This window comes from Vespa crabro, chromosome 19 (assembly GCF_910589235.1).
Source record: "Vespa crabro chromosome 19, iyVesCrab1.2, whole genome shotgun sequence".
Classification (NCBI taxonomy): Eukaryota; Metazoa; Arthropoda; class Insecta; order Hymenoptera; family Vespidae; genus Vespa; species Vespa crabro.
Window position 1 is genome coordinate 530658 of NC_060973.1, and position 21033 is coordinate 551690.

The 21033-nt window shown below is 32.8% G+C and overlaps 3 protein-coding genes across 7 annotated transcripts; 1 reads left to right on the forward strand and 2 right to left on the reverse strand.

Annotated features, from left to right (window-relative positions):
• Nucleotides 1-521: 521 nt before the first annotated feature.
• On the reverse strand, nucleotides 522-11505 carry LOC124430781 (protein lingerer). 5 transcript variants are annotated; one of them, XM_046977807.1, is made up of 15 exons: nucleotides 11385-11505; nucleotides 9558-9760; nucleotides 8897-9260; nucleotides 8479-8742; nucleotides 8216-8409; nucleotides 7889-8131; nucleotides 7485-7802; nucleotides 6935-7363; nucleotides 6631-6855; nucleotides 6334-6541; nucleotides 6053-6252; nucleotides 4800-5009; nucleotides 4542-4664; nucleotides 4196-4471; nucleotides 522-4047 (listed from the first exon to the last, which is right to left on the reverse strand). In XM_046977807.1, exons 2-15 carry the CDS (start codon nucleotides 9690-9692, stop codon nucleotides 3799-3801), a joined length of 3438 nt encoding a protein of 1145 aa, XP_046833763.1. In that variant the 5' UTR covers nucleotides 9693-9760; nucleotides 11385-11505; the 3' UTR covers nucleotides 522-3798. The 5 variants fall into 5 exon arrangements, with proteins under 5 accessions (XP_046833763.1, XP_046833764.1, XP_046833766.1 ...); XM_046977808.1 differs by having other exon boundaries at nucleotides 11254-11392; XM_046977810.1 differs by lacking the exon at nucleotides 11385-11505 and adding an exon at nucleotides 10921-11378 and having other exon boundaries at nucleotides 4800-4970.
• Nucleotides 11506-11903: 398 nt separating this feature from the next.
• LOC124430782 (exocyst complex component 7) lies at nucleotides 11904-15414 on the forward strand. Its single transcript, XM_046977812.1, has 6 exons — nucleotides 11904-12507; nucleotides 12591-13129; nucleotides 13221-13775; nucleotides 13853-14093; nucleotides 14166-14435; nucleotides 14515-15414. Exons 1-6 carry the CDS (start codon nucleotides 12279-12281, stop codon nucleotides 14784-14786), a joined length of 2106 nt encoding a protein of 701 aa, XP_046833768.1. The 5' UTR covers nucleotides 11904-12278; the 3' UTR covers nucleotides 14787-15414.
• Nucleotides 14831-18662, reverse strand: LOC124430785 (ras-related protein Rac1). Its single transcript, XM_046977817.1, has 3 exons — nucleotides 17705-18662; nucleotides 16770-17157; nucleotides 14831-16664 (listed from the first exon to the last, which is right to left on the reverse strand). The coding sequence occupies exons 1-3, from the start codon at nucleotides 17737-17739 to the stop codon at nucleotides 16509-16511; spliced, it is 579 nt and encodes a 192-aa protein (XP_046833773.1). The 5' UTR covers nucleotides 17740-18662; the 3' UTR covers nucleotides 14831-16508.
• Between the last annotated feature and the right edge of the window lie 2371 nt (nucleotides 18663-21033).

The window sequence follows — 21033 nt, forward strand, 5'->3', positions numbered from 1 at the left end:
ACAGGAATAATTGTTTACACAGAGGTGTACTGCTCAATTACTATTATTAAAGGATAAATATATTAATATGCTCACAGAATTTTACAAGTTCTCCATTAGTGAGGCTATTAATAATCCGATGCCGTTAGGGTGTGTTCCTTAATATGTATATGTATTTATAAATCGTAAAGAATGCACAAAATACTACGTACTTAGTACTGATAAAATTATAAAGTTCAAAATGTCTTCCAAGCACAGCAGGTACTTGAATTACAAGATTTCTTTAATACATTTATTCTTATATATTCATATTTATACACAGTAGTAGCTATTATTATTTTTAATAATTATATAATAGTTAGCAGTAGTGGCGTAATGCATTTTGCATTCTCGGTCGATCGGTTAATATTTGACAAAAATACAAAAATTATGAATTGTATAATAATTATTACGAGAACAAACGTGCTTACTCTGAAGTTTATCCTTGTTTTTTTTTTTTTCCTTTTTCATTTTTCCCTTTAATCATTTTGTTTAGTGGCTTCTTTTCAATCTTTACCATAACAATATCCATCTTCTTTTTTTTTTTTTTTCATTTTTCATTATAATCACATTTATCGTATTTCTTCCTAAGTATATCCATGTGTACAGAAAAAAAGTTTGAAATAACTAAAGCCTATGCTAAGATAAAACAAGAACATAAACATTTTCCCGCTTTTTTTTTTTCTCTCATTACTGCAAATGCTTTCTTTGTAGTGTCCGCTGAACAATATACAAAGAACAACGAACACGTGATCAACGTCCCCCTTTTCTTAACGTTCTTAATGTGTACCTATAACCAGTGGCGTTGTTTATCATTTCTCGGAGGATTCTTGTGAAATTGAATCGTCTACATTTTTTTTTTTTCTCAAAATTTCTCAGTACAAATGGTATATTTTTGAGAGCAAGGAAGCTAGCCTACATTTGGTCTTCCAATATTCTCAAATATATCCTATTCATACCGCTTATGTATATTACCGCTTGTGACGGCTAACGAGAGAGGAAAAGATAGAAAATGAGAGAGACAGAGAGAGAGAGAGAGAGAGAGAGAGAGAGAGAGAGAGAGAGAGAGAGAGAGAGAGATAGAGAGAGAGATAGAGAGAGAGAGATAGAGAGAAAGTTTACTTACAACTATTTGTTTCTCGTTTATGTCAGCGGTACTTAATAAAGCTTTGACAACCGTTTTTTTATCTTTCATCTTTTTTCTTTGTTAATAGTAAAAGAGAATTTATATCCCACTTATGGTACATGATAACCACGCACAAATCGTAAAAATTCTCACAGCACCACATGTGGAACGTTCTACATGCATAAATAGCATCGTTCATTTTCATGGGAAGAATATTGGCAATGATTTTCTATTTCATAATGCAAAGATGTAAACTATAACTTCTAAAGCGTGCATTGGTCACCAAATAATCTCTCTTTCAAATTTCCCTCCTTTTAAAGATCGTTCACGTGATCTCTCTCCAACTCGCGTAATTTGAAATATGATCGATACTCTTGGAACAAACAGATGATCGGTTCTCTTTCTTCGTATCAAATAGATAGACTGGCAGACTGGTTATATGACTAAAAATACATTGAAGTATCTACTTTCCTTTGTCAGTGAAAGACGACAAATTATCATAGATTTGTTCTAGTCAATTACTTCAGCACGTAATATCGGGTGAATCTAAGTATATCGTATACTAAATAACTATAATTGCGTGACGTGCTTCCTTCTTATCAATTGAAATGCAAAAATTGCCTTTTATTCTGTTTATCCGATAATATTATCAGACCTACAATTCCAAATAAAATGTGCGAACGAGATATAAACAATAGATTTTTCAATTAACGATCTTTCACAATCGTTCACAACGTGCTAAATTGAAAATTTAGAGAATGGCTTGCAATATAAATATGTATAATAAGAAATCGTATAAATTTTCTTCCTTATAATTAAAGAGCTCTATTAAATAATGATTTAATGATATAATGCATTTTAAAGTTGTTTTAACTTTTTACGAGTTAAAATTTCTATAATATGTTTACAAAACGAATCATATTTTTTTGTTCTTTTTAATTTTTTTTTTTTTACCTTTTTATATGCTTTTTTATTTTTTTATATGCTTATAAAATAATTCGCAAAATCTTGCCAAATATAATAGTAATATGTAAATAAAGAGTTATTTGTGCTGAATATTAAATCTTCTTCATTATTACTTTGTGGATGATAAATCAATGAAGAAACATAACGATCATCGAATTTCATGTAACGATCACGTTTAAAGGATATAAGTAATATTATTATGAATAATTATCGTTTTAACTCTCTAGAAAGAAATCTTAATAGAGTCTCTACGATCAGAAGGAAACAGGGCTGCATTTCGATTTGATTAAAGATACAATAAGAAATTTGTTGATATCTCCTAATATCCCTTGATACTTGTACAGGCATATCTAAAATTTCTTAATTTGATTTTTTATAAATATAAAATAATTTTATACAATTATTTCAGATAATATAATCATAAGAGATTACCTTTTTGGTTCGGGAACTTTTGTTCTATACCTTATAACAAAAAGTAATGTTCACCTACTTTAATCACTCGAATTAGCGATCCAAGTGAACAGAACACTCTGTATAGGTACAAATAATTGCTCTGATATAATCCCTGCTTATATTTCATGTACCAAAAAGTGAAAATATTATAATCATAAATGTTTATGTACTTAAAATTTTCTCGATACATACAAACACTGCAATTTACAGAAACACATCTTTACATTATTTCATGAAAGGGTGCTTTGTGTTTTTTTCTTTTTTTTTTTCTCGTTTTTTTTTTTTCCTTTTTCTTTTTCTTCGTGTAAAGGAGCACGTTAGATGTTAGCCAAAATGCCTACATTTTACAAAAAACTATCACTTTTTGCAGTCGATGCGGTATATTCGCAATTGCACTGTAGTGTACTGAAGCATATACAGGAGCTGATACAGCAGCCGTTAGCTTTTATGGTTTTTCTTTTTCTTTCACACAAGCGCTACGCTATTCACACACTCAATAGTAGGTTTACTAGTGGTACAAACCACACGAAGCCTGCTCGCGCTTTTATCCTGCGTTCGTGATAAAGACAAGTAACCAGACAAGTTCTCGAAATTATCACTCACGCTACCAGTCTATTTGGCACGAGTGCAACTTCCGTTAGGAAGAATTATACAATTCATTTGCTTTTATAATAAACATTGTTTAACTTCAAAAACATCATATAACATATCAATATATGCTTTTCAAGCATAAGATGTACTAGTAGTAGACGAAACAAAAACTTCCCTCTTACACATTTCATTATATGAAACACAAAATCAAGATAATATAACAAAATAATCATTGTTAATATTTGGAACGTCACGATTTTGAAATAAAAAACTGAAATTAATATTCAGTATGAGAATCACTTTTAAGGGAAGTTGACTTTGATAGAATAATCTTAAAAGACATTTAAGATTCTTTTCTCAGTGTAAGAGAAACAACAAATATTGTTTAATCCTTCCAACGATTAAGACCCACTCTTTAGTCCATACTGATTTATAGCCAAAATGTATAACCTGATGGGGAAAAAAAAAAAAAAAATAAAAAAAAAAAAAAAAAAGAGATCTTTTGTCCTTATTCTCATGTATCGCGTAAACCCTTTATATCAACGTCCATGTTTTACACCACCATATCTCACAATGGCGAATGTTTATTTTTCTAAAACGGTTGTTACATTGCTCCTTTCTTCTTTATCCCGTTCAAAGATATTTTAATTGCTTCCAGCCCAATAGCTAGGACTGTAACCAGGCTTAGCTTGAGCTTTGTTCTGTGAACTTGTATTGGACCTTTGACCTGTGCTATTGGTACCATCCTGATGAAGTGGTTGATGTAATTGATGAGGCATCGTTGGTATAAATAAGTGCGGCGTGCCGTATCCTCCAGGCAATCCTGCATTTTGGCTACCAGTAATACCAAATGGCGGTGGAGTCGCAGAATGGAAAGCTTGTTTTTCATATGACTGTAATTTGTTTGTTGTTATTATACAAAATATTATTTTTATACTATCAGATCAATATTACACGTACACACGCACGTACACAGAAAAAGGATTAACTCCTGAATATTATTTATTTATATCAGAATTAAGAGTTAACATTGTTACTTACATTTACTTTGCTAAGTGCTACGTGACTCTTTGCATACATCGTTGCACTAATATCAGTCGCAGATGATCCACCAGTATTGGTATTTCCTGTAGAAGTACCAGTTTTGCCCGCCTGTGTACCAGTATAATTACTCCCAGCAGCTTTATACTCTCCGGATGGCCCTGCGGATGCTAAAGCATCGTAACTTGCACCACCGCCATAACCAGACCCATAACTTCCTGGTTTAGCGCTGTACGCTCCGCTATTTGTACCAGCATTTCCAGCAGTTGCTATCTGCTATGGTAAATTATATTAATAATATTTTAAATAAAATCAATTATAATATACATCATTCAAAGAATCTTACGGGATAAATAGCAGGAGTTCCATATTGAAAACCTCCTGGCATTATGCCTCCGCTATATGTGAAATATGCGTAACCTGGAGGAAGTGTTGGATTCATCATAGGTTGTTGATGCTGTGTAGCAGTCTGCAAATATTGTAAGTACAGAAATACCGCCTTGTTGTCCGAAGATGCAAGTTCATTAATAAAAGTATCACAATTAAATCAAGCTGTTGCAAAAGTACTATTAAATACACTATTAAATAGGTATTTAAATCTTACCTGTTGCGACATAGTGGAAGGAACCGGTGACGCATTACTATCATTTCTGGCAAACCTAGCGTCGCTAATACTGGTATAAGCTCCTTGGACACCTTGCACTCCTTGAACACCTTGTACACCAGACAACGCATCACCTCGTGCCCCACCAAGACTGGTTGCTGGTCCAGTCGTCTGATAGCCCAGAGCCGCGTCATAGTAACCAGTAGTTGGCTGCAGGTTAGTCAGGGAGGCCAAACACAAAACTACATGCATACACTGTGTACTTCAAATACAAGGACGCTAACTAAGTTCTAAGATCTACATGTACTGGAAAAGGATGGATAATGTACGGTAAATTGTGACCATGTTTCATAGTTAAACTTACTTCAAGTAAGTATTTCTTATTATAATTTAAATTAAGTGCCTGATCATAACTATGAAACAAAGTACAATGCCCACTTGCTGGAATTATGATGTCTATTTTCATACAGTTCGAAATACATGACATCAGATACTGAGCAAATGAAATTAGTTAGAAGTGAACAAAAAAAAAAAAAAAAAAAACAAAAAAAAAAAAAAAAAAAAGGAAGATAATTAAGCTATGCCATGTCTGCGATCAAGATCACTTTTCTTTTTTCTCTTTTTAGCATAACTAACTATGCTCTCAATAATATAATTTTGCACTTTTTATTATACCTTTTATACCTTTTTCAATTGATCGTAGACGATTTTCTTAAGTATGCTACCGAATAAAAATTTAAAGGAGTAGAGGTGATCTCAATAAAGTACTGCTTGTCTTATATGCGAGATGATGCTCTTCCAGAATAGGATATTAAATTTAAAAATTTAAAAATTCAACACTAAGAATTTCATCAACATAGTGATTGAATTGCGAGCAACTACCAAGCATTTAAAAAATGATTGAGTTGGCATTCTGTAAATAAAGTAAAGAGTGATAACATGATATAGAATGTGATTAAGAGCACCCTAACTGAAAATTGTCATAATGCATGTGTCAATATTGTCTTCTTTCAAAAATGATTCATAACTCATGTTGGTGAAGATAAAAACTGATAAAAGGAACGTGTGCTGCATCAATGTACATTACTCTAAAAAAGCAATTCAATTCATTCAAGTAAAGACGCTAGCTTTATATAGGATATATATATATAAATATACATATACATATATATATATATATATATACACACACACTTGAATGAACTGTACGGATGTTCATGTAAGGCAAGTTAATAAATCAGGCAACAACTGACCATATGTGGTATTCTTTGTTGCATAAGTTGTAAGTCTTCGTAGCTGTACATTGGTTGCTGAAATGTATATGGCACTCCCTGACCCATAATGTACTGGTGACTAAGCATCGGTGCCATACTGCCTGCTGCTCCTCCGCCTGTTATATTGCCAGTGCCACTACTACCCGTTACGACGCCACTCGATGTACTTTTTGGTACAGCTGATAAAAGAAGAATATTCATGTATAAACAATTATTAAAATTGTAAAATTTATAGTTATACAAAGCATATTATAACTTACCATTCGAACTAGTCACTTTCGTTTGAGAACTATTCACTGAAGCTGAGCTAAGCCCTAATGTAGTTGTCGTCGTCGTAGCAAGAGAATTGTTAGAAGTCGTTGTACTACTTTCATATTGAGAATCTTTTGTTGTATTACTATTCAGCTTATGGTTGTGAGATGCAGTTTGTGGTTGACTTGTGTAATTTCCATACGCACTCGCATAAACCTGCATAATGTGAATTTTAAAAGTTTTATTCATTTATAACTTTAACTTTTAAGCTTGGCCTGTAAACTCGACAGAAGGATAAAACTTACAGATTGTGCTGCACTTTGATAAGGTCCAGTTGTCTGAGTAATAGGTGAACTAAATGTAGTAGCAGATGGTTGATAAGCTTGAGGAGTAGATTGAAATGAAGAAGATCCTTGGTAACCACTTGTTTGGTATCCAGCATTACTATTTGATACTGTATTTGTAGCTACAGAAGATGGTTGATATTGAGAGGTTGTTGTGGATGCATAACCACTCGTTGATTGATATACCTGATATAATAAATATATAAAATTAGTATATAATATGTAAAAATATGTTATATATATATATATATTATATTGAAGTTACCTGATTGGTAGTAGTTGGCTGATTGTAAACAGAAGCTGCAGATGTTGATGCAGAAGGAGATGCTTGACTAAAGTTTGAAGAATTTGATTGTGGGAATGATGATGAAGAATTATAACTTGTTTGTGAAACTGTCGCCGTTGCAGAATACGTATTGGCGTTTGTGACTGAAACAGTCTGGAAAGACTGTCCTGATTGCGTATTTGTAGAATATGTGTTATAACTGCTTTGTGTGGCACTAGACGGTTGAAATGATGTCTTTTGTGATTGATACGTCGCTGCGCCGTACGTAGCTGCATTTCCTGGAGAAACTTGCGATGTGAAATCCTGTTTGGTTATATCCAAAGTTTGACCAGTAGTTCCACGTCCCGCAAAAGTTTGAGAATTTATTGAATGATCATTTGATACTGGTAAACTGTCACTGCTCGATAACTAAAAAAAAAAAATAAGCCATGTAATTAAAGAGTTAAATAATTATGCATATATGTAAATGTAAATTTAAATCATTATGCAATGATTAAAGAAATAATTAAATACAAATATATTAATTTACCATTTGAGAAGTGGCATTAAATGGTGTTGTGGAAGTCTGTGTGGTTTCAATATCAATGGAACTATTTGTCCCAGCTGTGTTTACAGTATTTGTGGTAGATGGAACGTCAACATTAGAGATGGTATTATTACTTGAATTATATTTTTCATTAGCTGAACCATCAAGCGAGCTTGAATCACTTCCAAATTCAAGTGCGCCAAACTGAACATCGAGAAATCCGATGCCACTGTTGACTGCATCGCCCGGCATTTCTACCGCACTAGATGGTATTTTAGACGGAGGTGGTACTCTTGGACGTTGTTTCGATTGTCTTTGGGGCTATAATGTTAAATATTATAGATTTGTTAATATTTATTTAATTTATGCTTCAAAAATAATTGATTATTAATTTACCAGTCAAGTACCTGATTTGTTATTGAAGATGGAAATGAAGACTGTCCTGCTGTTTTTAGATTTTCACTAGTTTGTTGAGTTAGCTGTGTCAAATATTGAGTTTGTGCAGCAGTTAATACACCACCACTAATAGCATTTGGTTGTTGTGAAAGTTGCATTGTTGGTAAGCTCAGCACCGTTTGTTGCTGTTGAGCTTGTTGTGGAATTAATGCTTGTTGTTGTATCGTTGGTATTTCGGATAATTTTGATATTTCCTTACGAATAATAAATTAGATAGCATTATTATCAAATAATATTGAAAGCATTGCATGTCATATTCCCATCATAATTTTACTCACTTCTTGTTGCAATAGTCCCAGGTTAACAGTCTGATTTGACTGTATCGTTTGTAAATCTGAAGTCTTTGGTTCATCATGTACAGGAGCTTGTTCAGTTAAAGACGTACTTGGTGTAAAAACTTTTGTATCTGCTAATGATCCTGTATATTCCTCATTGTCCCAATCTTCTGTTGATTCATAATTGTTCCAAGCTTCTGCATTAAGATTTTTAATAATGATTAAATTGAATTTTCATTATAGACAAATATGTTAGAAATACTTACCCATTTTTGGTTCCTGAATGCTTTGTTGCTGTTCTTCGCTACCTGCCCAAGTGTCAATTGGTCGACTGAAACTATGAGTCGAAGAAGTTGAAGCAGGATCATTACGATTCGCAAATGTTCGTGGTCCAAGACCTCTTCCACCTCCACGACCTCCACGTCCTGATCTACCAGGACCTCCTCGTCCTCTTCTACTGCCACTGTAGCTGCCATCTCGAGCGCTCTCTTCCATGTTTCTTTCATTTTCTTTATTTTCACGACCACGCCCTAATCATAATTTAGAAATCTTTAATAAATTTTCTATTCCTGTTTGAAGAATTGGTCGATTTATTGTCCAACACAAAAAAGAAAAAGAAAAGAAGAAGAAAAAAAAAAAAGAAGAGATAAGTGGTCCCAATTATCGTGCTTGTTTTAAACTCACATTCACGGTTGTCATGATTCGCACGACCTCGCATTCGTGGTGGTCCACCACTTCGTTGATTACGTCTTTCTTCCCAATCACCGCCATCATTTTGACCACCCGGTTGATCAGCAGTTTGCTTTGAGCCACTTGGTTGACGAGGCTTCTTTTTTTTGACTTCCCATTCTGTTTTAACACCTTCCAAGAGATCAATGGCTGCACGATTCAAATCTCCATCGCTATCGTGCAAAGCCATAATGACTTCATCTTCGGAACGACACGTTAAATCCATAACTTCTTTGATCCGTTCTTTAAATACTGGATCTTCAACCCCTCCCATGCGAGTGTCAATGATCTGTGCATGCCGGACCTGAACAGTGTTTGGCTGAAAAAAGAATAAAAATGCCATAGTATTTAAAACAAAATACTTATTAAATCTAAGAAGTTTTTGTTTTAATAAAAGTTTTGTTATTAATAATTTAATACAATTTTTTAATTATCATTATCATCCTACATTATATTTAATTTACATATAATTTTCTAAGTAGTAAATTTAATTTTGTTCCTTTTTTTGTTTTATTATTTGTTTTCTATATACACAATACTTTTATACATGTAAATAAAAACACTGATATAAGCCAATTACTTTCAGCATCAAAATAACAATATATTTATTACTAACCTGCACTTTATCATGTTTTGTTGAATCTGATGATTTAGTTTGGTGATGGTCTGACTTTCCATGTTGCTGTGATAATTTGTTTTTATTAGTGCCTCTCCCACTGGAGGACACTGATGTTTTATTACTTGAACTCATTGCCAAATATAGCTCCACACACTATCTCTCACTCACCTATCACTCTATATACACTCTCTATTTACAATCTGTAACAAAAAAGAACAATATACAGAATACCCATATGAGGAAAGATATTATACAGCCATATTGTATATGTTCTAAATAATTATTCAGAAGAAACATCCCTCAACGTTATCAAATTAATAATAATAGATTGTCGTTATTTGAATAGAACAATTGCTTGAAATAACAACAATATCATTTTAATTTATCTAATAAATAATGCATCATAATAATCAGAAATAAATAAATGGATATGTAGCATAATAAGTATATATATAGATATAAATAGATATTAAATAATATTATTTAAATACATCTATGTGTGTGTGTGTGTGTGTGTGTGTGTATGTATAAGATGTAGAGAATAGATACTTTTTTAAACCATTATTAAATATGCCAAAAATTAATAAATAAATATATTTAACAAATTATAATTCTGTGATAGGATACAATGCGTAGTAATTTTCTATAATAATGAACTACATTCATCATAACTATACAAATGTAATGTATACATGAATAAAATAAGAGTTATAAGTCTATGTTATAAACGACAAATAAAAATAATATCTAATGTAACACTTAAACAAAGATGAACAAATATATATATATATATATATATATATATATATATATATATACATATATATATATAAATATATATATATACACACTGCAATAGAAAAATGTTTCAAAACAAAACTGGCTTCGCATGCTATAATTTAGAAAAATATAAACTGATAAGTCGCTGAGACAAGTTCTATACTTAAAGTTTCAATCATGGATTGAAATATATCCGAAAAAGAAAAAACTCGAATGATAGTCTTGATTAAAACAATTTCGCAAGGTAATATTAGAGGTATTGGGATAATAAAGATTTGCAATAAATTCATTCGTTAAATGCTTAAACCATAGAAGGTTAGGACAGCCAAATAATATTCATCTTGGAACAAATCTCAAAGAGTAAAATATTATATAATCAAGGAATAAAATTTGAAGGAACAATGGAACGATCAACATGTGCGTTCAAATGGCCAGTAACACGATCATATTGTAGAAATATCCTTAAGATTCTTCTCTAAGATGATGGGGCATCCTGTAGAGAAGTCGAATGGTACTAAGAGTATGAAAATTTGAAAGAATATTACGAAACACTGATTTATCACGATTAACGGAAGAATACCAGAAGAAAAAGATTTTGACATAAGTGGCGATTATGCGAGAACGATTACGAGGAATAGCACAAAAGACATTCCGTCTGGTACATCCTCGACTTGGGGGCAGCAGCTTGTGGAAGAACTCTCACTCAAGACTGTAGTAGAGACGGGCACAAACGTTTTCATTAAGACCGTAAATTCCGCAACGGCGACAACGAAGTCATACGCTTTTAGTAGACCATGTGCACGGGAGACGCCATTTCTGGATCTGCGAGGAAGGCTTGTCAACCATCGTCGCATCGAAGCATCGATGGATTGCCCGTAAGAAGGTTCAGTCTAAATATTTGCGTGTAACTCACGGTTATTACGAAGGTCGTTCGCGTCCTTGGGGGCGCGTGCAAAGGCAGAAATAAGCGGAATTCACGACGCCTCGGCTTTTTCGGCCGCGGCGCGCGAAAAAACACGAAAAAAACAACGAATTCACTCGTACCTGGTTAGTGCGCTCAAAACGCAGCTCGGTCACGTGACCGCGGTTCCCCCCCCTCTTTCGTCGAGCAGCACCACCTTTGCCTAGGAGGTTTCGTATGACAGAGCATGCCTGACCAATTTCGACTAGTATGATTATGTTTGCTAACTTACGTTATCGAAATGTTCCTATATCATTTGGCTCTTGATATTTTCAATGTCCAATCGAAACTTCGTACTGTCCCATGGAAAGGTTCAACGTCGAGGAAGACATTAAAATTGTTCTTTCCATTGAGAGATCGTATTTAGAAAAATACCTAATGAAAAATTCATTCATTTATCAACAATGCCTTTTCCTTTCTCCTTTCTTTTCTCGAGCTTTGTCGAGTTCCTCTAGTATCTTTCAATCGATCTTATATGTTACTTGCACTGAAAAAATTAACCAATCAACAGGTGTCTTGTAAATTTATCCAATCATATTAATTTTATATAAATCTCTTTTTCTGATTCGTCAAAATGTTTGTTAAACGAGGTATAAGGTCAATCACCTTGTCACTGCTATCTTAAAATTGATTCAATATTTCTTTGATTTTGGTTGGAAGAAAATCGAAAGAGGAGAGCATGTTTCATTTGAAACATGCCTGAAAGTGCATTCCGTTTAATAAAACTTGGCGCATTAACGCATTGGCGCTGACAGTAACGTTTAGTTTCGTGAATGCAGTATGACGTGTTTTATATACCGTCTGAAAACAGAGGAGATCTGATGCAAACGGTAATATGAATCTGATATGGGAGGTCTCATTTATATCTTTTAATCAGGAAGAATGCTTATAAATAATAACAACGACGACGACGACAACAACAGCAACAACAACGATATAATCTGTCAACATAATCTTAGAAAAACAACAATATCAAAATGCATACCACTTTAAATGATACTTCTGAACGAAGATTTGAAATACAATGTAAATTGGAATCAGAGATTGCAGCTTTAGAAGCATTAAAAGAAGCAGAAGAACGAAGTCGAAAACTGACAAGTGGTGTTCTTGGAATACTTTCCTCTTTGGAACAACGTTTGGCTACTTTACGGCGTACCATACTTCCTGTTTATAATGAAACTGGAAATTTACAGTCTCAACAACATAGTACGTATGCCCTTTGAAATTCAATAAATATTTTTATTCTTTATTGTCCATATCTGTAATGTTTCTATTTGTATTTATTATAGATATCGAAAAAACACTTAGTATATTGGATCATGCTATTGGATATTATGGCGTATGTCAAGAAGTTGAAAAGTCAATACGTAATGGACCTAGCAGTTCAGCAGGTTTAAGCAATTTTCTTGATGCTATGAATCGTTTGTACAATGCTCAACGATATTTTCAAAAGAATAATCCAAGTTCTGTGGAATTGGAGAATGTTACATGTTTATTTGCCATTGGATCAGAAGCTTTGTACACAGAATTTCATGACATCTTGACCAGACAAAGTAAACCCATATTACCAATTGTTCTTTTGGATCTCATTGGTTCTGACGAGGATACGAGCGGAGAAGATGCCCCACAGTCATTATGTCAATTGCCAGAAGCTGTCATGGATGACTTACTTAAAATTGCTGGTTGGTTAGAAGAAAGAGGTCAACATAAACATGCAAAAATTTATGCTTCTGTACGTTCTAGTATTGTCCTTCGATCTTTACAGTTACTTAAAGAACATCAAAGAAGTGCAAGCGGAGGAAGCACACATGCAGGCAGTCCAATGCCGGTAAATTCTTTAATATATAAAGTTATTATGTCTTTAAAATCTACTGACTACTGTATAAAATAATTATCAATTATCTTTAAATGCTTTTCAGAAAGCCAAATTTGCCAATCGTCATTCGAGTGGTACTCAAGAAACAACAGGAAGGTGGGCATCGCGAAAATTACAACATGCACTTGAAAAGAAAGCAAGTAAAATGTTATTTAGAGCATCACAAACTACTGGATTTGGTCTATCTTTAACTGCATCAAGGAAACCACAGCCACAACTATTATCTGGATATTCAATAGAGGATGTAGCACCGGATGAGCAGGAAATGGAAAATTATCTTCTATTAACCGCAGGTCTTCATAAACTTATGCAAGCAGAACGCTCGTTGGTTAGTAGAATTCTGCCACCTTCTTTACAACTTCAAGTACTCGAAGCTACGGTACGCAATGCTATGGATCTTGTGGCTCATGATGGAGAAAGTATCGCAACAAGGGCTAAACGTTGTATCGCAAGACGTGATTTTTCTGCAGTTCTGGTGGTTTTTCCAATTTTGAAACATCTTGGAGAACTTAAGCCAGACTTGGAGAGGGCAGTAGAAGGATGTGATTATGCACTTAGATCTAAATTTGCCTCTGTACTCAATGCATTGAACGGAACAGTATGTTGAAATATCTTAAAAGTATCCTTAATATGCTATCAAGAGCTCTTGTACTAATGAATGAGAATATTTTTCAGGGAGCTAAAGCTTTAGAAGATTTTGCAGAAAGTGTTAGAAATGAATCTAGTGCGATTTTACCTAAAGATGGTACCGTGGCGGAGGGTACAAGCAACGTCTTAGTTTTTCTAGAACAATTAGCTGAATATGCGGACACTGCAGGAACAGTCCTTCGACGTAACGCAGATGTGGAATCTGTTGTTCCATCTTCTGCGAAACAAACAGAGAATGCACATAAAATTGTACTTGGCATTTACATTAGTCAGTATTATTCTAATTTTAATTGCAACAACTAAACGATTAAACATAATTAATGACTTTACATTATTACAGAAAAGGTTTTAGCACAATTGAACTTAGCATTAGTCAGCAAAAGTGATGCGTCGTATTCTGATCCTTCATTGCGAGCGCTTTTTCGTTTAAACAATCATAATTATGTTGTAAATGCTTTACGCCGCAGTTCTCTAATGGAACTTTTGCTATTAGCAGAACCAACCATCGAACAAACTTACGTTGATTTACTTGTCAAAGATAAGGCCAATTATGTCTCTACAACGCTTGTTAAGGCTCGAGGTTTTCTTGAACATTCATTCGATGAGCCAGGTTCATTATAATTTAACATATAAATTAATAACTCTGATTTCATAGATCTGATTAAATTACAATTTGTTTCTCTTTACAGAACCTGGTTCTAAAATACTCAAAGAGAAGTTTTTAGGATTTACAAGGGAATTGGAAGAACTTGCCAAGTGTCAACGCTCTTATTCTGTACCTGATGGACGTTTACGCGAAGAAATACGCAAAGAACTTGAACAAGCTATCGTTCCCTTGTACAATGCTTTCTATAACAAGTATCGTGGAGTATCTTTTTCAAAAAATCCAGGAAAATACATCAAGTATACACCAGAACAAGTTAAATCTCTAATAAATACTTTCTTTGATGTATCGGCATAAAATAGGATTACAAAGATCATAGTTTAACAAGAAAAATAGAAAGATGCTTAATAAACACCCATTTAATAAAGCATATTTAGTTACAGTATTTATGGTTTTTTTCTTTTACTTTTTCCTTCCATGGACCGAATCCTAATTCTCCACCTGACAGAGATTGCACAGGTTGGTGGACTTTTCACGACGTTCGAATAGATAGATCTTGATCCAGCCGTTTTATATATATTTATAATATATATATAAAAAAACAAGTAACGTTCGATTTAGATTCGATCAGTGACTTATACACATAAGTGATAATAATAGGAATACATTTGAACTTCAGCATTTATGTACAATTATTATTTGCTATAGATTTGTTTTTTGTTTTTTTTTTTTCTTTTTTTTTTTTTTTGTTTTCTTTTTCTATGCTTACACATTCGTGCTCCCTTTTTATCACACAACTAACATACCTGCCATACACTCAATCATTTATACTGCATTTTATTTTGCATACACTTGTCCTCTGCTTCTTTCATTTAATTGTATGTATCTCTAATGTTTGGCTGGTATGCAAAACAGCCCACATCAAGACAATGTACTGTGCGTACTAATAACGGATTCTACAGTAAAACTGTAAAAAAAAAAAAAAGAAAAAAGAAAAAAAAAGAACAGCACAAGGAAGCAGAGAATGTAATAAATCGATTTTACATACATACTCATATCATATACACCAAAAACTTACACAATTGTCTGTTTTAAACTCTGGTATGTATAGAGAAATGTTGATCAGTTTAATTAAAAAGGTGTGGCATCTTCCATGGTTTGCAATTGCATATGGTATCACGATTACATAGCAATTCAAGCTCATATATATATATATATGGGATATATATACATATATATATATATATAGAGAGAGAGAGTTCTGACTTTATATATATATACAAAACCTTCATGAATTTAAGATATCATTTTAAAAATATTTTCTTACGGCTAATTATTTTTCAATGCAATAATATTCAAAATTTGACTAAAACAACGTATAAAGTGAGAAACCAATCTAGCTAAATTTATGTAGCAGTAACACATATCTATGATCCATGGATCATGCTAACGTATCTCCTCTTATAAAGATAAAATTCTAAATTTTTTTCTTTTATGTGTATATACAGCTGCAAACTATACATGGATCACTCTCCCGTTTGATTAAGCTGATTAGTATTCGATTTCTGGGCTCTTGTACAATTACATAGCAATGTTTGTATTTTACCCTTTATATATAATTATTAATCATAATATTAATAACACACTTTAGCATACTGTACAGAATCAGTTCTTCTTTCGGCATCTTTTATTATACTTTGTTTATCTAGAATAGCCAGCCTACTTATTCTTCTCTTTGTTATGAGATTAAAGCTTAGACTGGAAATTTATGTGTGATCGGCACAAGTGCTTTGATCTGTTCAATTTCAGTACCAGAGATAACAGCATAAGTTTGCATTTCCAATTAATGTAAATTTTGTCCACAATGGTAGTTTAATCTTTTAATGTAAGAATCACCAAATTGATATTTGTGCGTTTTCATGGCAGTTGTTGTCAGTCTATGAGAGCTGGACACAAACTGCACTATGGGGTCGAAGATCGGTAACTTGTAGTGATTCAATTAAAATTGACAGGCTGGAGATGAAATGGTAATATGCTCGATTGAACTCCAGACCATTAGGCAAAGGATAACAATTAATATTATAGAAGGAAACATCTGCGTTTTGGTTTAACCTGAAGAACAGGACATAAAACAGCACGAATTGCTTCATCAAAAACAGTCTTCAAACCCTTCTGCGTTAAAGCAGAACACTCTAAATATTTAACAGCGCCTATCTCTTTCGCCATTGCCAAACCCTAAAAATAATGATATCAACGTGATAATAATAATAATACATGCCAACTGATCAAGCATTCAAAATATTTTAAACTCATGCTAGAAGTTCAATAAATGTTACAAACCTGAGGATAAGTAATAGGTGCCAATTTCTTATCTTTAAGACGCTCGATAGTTTCTTTGTCCTCACGTAGATCCAATTTAGTGCCTACCAAAATAATTGGAGTGGCAGGACAGTGATGACGTACCTCTGGATACCATTTAGCACGAACATTCTCAAAACTTGCAGGATTTACCAACGAGAAACAAATCAAAAATACATCTGTCTGTGGATAGGATAATGGTCTTAATCTGTCATAATCTTCCTGACCAGCAGTATCCCATAGACCTAGGTTAATGGGCTTTCCATCCACCATCACGTTTGCAGAATAGTTGTCAAATACCGTTGGGATATATTCTCCCGGGAATGCATTGGTGGTATAACTTATCAAGAGGCACGTTTTACCCACAGCTCTGTAGTTGTACAAGTACAATGATTATTATTTGTTTCATTGATTTCAAAATAAAATGTATATTAAATGATAATATGGGTCCCATGATATTTCAAGAAATCAAATATTCTAATGTTTTTCCAATAATTCTCTTTTTGAAAGGAATAACGCTTAAATGACAAATTTGAAGAAATCATAATTGTATTAAACACTACATTGTCTCGAGCGAAATGCCAAATAAGCGATTTGTCCTCGATACGTAATCTATAGGCGTGATACACATTTCGCTTAGAAATTTTTTCATTCGATGGAATAGGAATCCGACCGAACAATTTTATTTATAAAACGTAAAAGACGTCTTCAACGAGCTCACGGGCGTGGTGAACTCATGAAACACATTGAAAAATGGGCTTTTAGAATTTCGAGGTGAACAAGCTGGAGAGAGGCTGAGCCACTGAGGTAACAACTCATCGTCATCGTTTATGGGTTTGACCTGTTTGTTATTACCCTTTGTAATAACGACCTTACGACCCATTTTTTTGATTCCGTTTGAAAAGATATATACGTACCCGTCACCGACAACCACGCACTTGATAGCCTGCATCCTGGAGCCTGGAAACGTCCGTAATGTGCGCGAGAATACGTAAAGTCGCGCGACGATTATTCTTTACCCGGTACCTCCGTATACGTATACGTGCATAAATGTGTGCGTGCGTGTGTGTGTGTCGTGCGTACGCGTACGTACGTACGGAAGGATAGAGATAGATAGATATATATATATATATGTTGTATATATATATATGTGTGTATATATATATGTGTATATATATATATATATAGAGAGAGAGAGAGAGAGAGAGAGAGAACCTTGTTGAGAACGAGATATAGGAAGAAAAGGGAAAAGAGAAGGAGAACGATGAGTTATAACATTACGGAAAAAAGTACGAACAAAGCAAGACGATATATAAAACGTATGATGAAATAGAAGTAACGCAACTAGCCAAAATTGAAACGTTCTGAAAATATAGTCTAGTTGAGGTTCGAAACGTTAGTGAATACGATGAAGCTTCTCCGAAGGAGGGGTAGCGATCCAGGAGAACGGAGGGGGAAGCAGAGAGTGAGAAAGAGAAGTAGTAACGCACACGAGGTTATAAGAAGATTGGACAGAGAGATAGAGAGGGGGAAAGAGGGAGCGAGAGAGAGAGAGAGTAGTATGATGAGCTAAGACTATGGAGAGGAAAACTATCCAACCTGACGAGGATCGCAGCGGGAGATATCGTGATCACAAATCTCTTTCTTGACTTATCACCAATACAGATACAGCTTTCTATTTCAAATCTTATTTTTCTTTTTCTTTCTCTCTCTTTTATGAGTTCAAAAACGACACGACCGGAAATTTGTCAATGAGTAATCGCAGCTTTTTTTTTTATAATCGTCATGGCGGAAATTACTGAGAAACGATGACATTCATGAACATTGTTCTTTCGATAGAAAACATTGCTGACTCACGTCACTGAATATCATGATATACCTTAAATTATTTCACTTTTGCGTGTTTACGAAACTATTATATTTCAAAACTGTTGAAGATTTGGTTTCAATGATATTCTATTTTTAACTTTTACCAAGGTTTTTTTGCGATAATAATTGTTTATAATCTATGGACTTGTAATTGCCGAGTATCATTTGTTATTTCACTTTCCCGCGCTTTCTCAGTAGCATTCTGTAGCAACAACCTTGCGGAAGTTTATGGCGGCAAATTCAAATCGTATCTTACGTAGTGACTTGAATTTTTAACTTATTTTTTTTTTTTGTTAAATGTCTTGTTTCTTGTTTCATCTTACCAATTAAGTTACGCTTTTAAATCATAGAAAAAATTATATATATATTTTTTTGTACACATTTATATATATATATATATATATTTTTTTTTTGTTATGAAAACACTGATGAAAAGTAGGATATTAAAGTACATCGTGCATATATATCAGAAAATTTTTTCGCGCATCTTTATTATTCTCTGAATATTATTACAATATTGTTAAAGGCATGCCACTCATTTGTTTTGTGCATGTGTTTTTTTTTTTTTATGTAATGCATATTTCGATACGCATCAATTAGATAATAAATATGATTGAAACCACAAGCTTGGAATGATTATAAATGATAAGCCAATAATAACGATAACAATGATAACAATGAAAAAGAATTAGAAGGAAAACTAATGGAAAATCATTAGAAGGAAAAGAAGTAATAGAATAGTAATAGAAGCGATAAAAGTAACGATAATATATAATAATTATTGTGCATTCGCACAGGTATACATATAATATATATTCATTTTATTTTTATAAATAATGGATATGGCCGCAAATCAAATACTAGGAACTTTCTTCGAAATTTTTTAATGTCGTCTTACTTCCTGTAATTAAATCGTCAGAATCATTCGCAGGTACTCTTAATATCTATGACGATAAGCAAGTAATATTCTATTTCTTTTTAACGATTGTTCATTCGAATAAATATAAATGACCAAATAAATACGAATTATAAAGTAATCACAGTACTAATATGAAAAATTTCGTAGAATATAAAAAATATCAATAAAATTCCAGCGTATATATCGTAACGTTCATTAAAGCATTTTTTTTTTTTTTAGAGCAAAAAGAATTTTATTAATATTTTTCTATATAGGAAATTTTTATTGCTTTAATTACATTGAAAAAGCACCAATTGTATAATTTTACAATTCAACAAATTGTGATCAGTGAAGTTGTGAAAAAGTAATGATATTAATTGCAATTAGGATTGTATTAATATAATCGTCCTAAAACAAGATTGAAAGAAATATCGAATATAAGAAATCTGATATATAATCGCGCGCATGTTAGAATATATATTAACAATAATAATAACGGAGTAACGCTGTTGACTTTCTTGAGAATAAGTTTGAAAAAAAAGCATGAAGTGCTATGACGACAGTCTGAAAATCTTTATGATTTTCATTTATTTTTTAAAAGTAACATCGTATGAGCAGAATTTTTTCTTTTTTTTTTATCTTTTTTTTTTTTTTTTTTTTTTTTTACTTAAAAATATCTTTTTGTGTAAGCCTTTTAAAAAAGGCGCAAACACTTTTGCTATATTAACATCAAGTCGTTTACTTTTTCTTCGTGATCTATCAAATTTTAAATTAACTTCCTTTAAATAGAAGTTAACTTTCTCCTTTTCGTAACATTTCATTTTCTTTATGTCTTTACTCGATCGTGCGAATAGAGTCTCAATAAAATTAAAAGACAACGATTTTTTTCATAAAAATCGCCGTCTACATAACGCTTGATACAACACTTGAATTTTTTTTTTTCTATTATATAGAAATAAATATTATAGATATCGATTCATTAAATTTTGCTTGCAGACATTTCTAAAATACATTTACAGGAACTTATTTCATTAAAGTATTCATGATTCAGCAGCACTAAAACGCTGTTGTTCCTTATTAAATTATTTTCATTCATTTTGGAAAAGTTCCCAAAATATTCGTTGAAATCATCGTACTTTTTTTATACTGTTTAACGATCTCCAATATACACGTTTAGAGAAAGACATTTACAAGAGAGTATTTAGATGCATATTTATAAGAAAAATATAAGATAAGCATGCCTCGGCAGTCAAATCAATAACATTTTCATTCATTCGCTTTCATTTTTTCTTCGTTTCTACGTGTAAAATATTTTTCTTATGATTCTAACGTCACATACGTTTCTCGTTTTTATTCAAAATTTTCTTTTACATAAAATCTTTTAACCATCCATCGATTAAAATATATGGCGCGCATTTCGACTTTCATTCGGCAGGTTATAACTCATTCGCATCCTACCCATCTGTGATGAGTCTCATA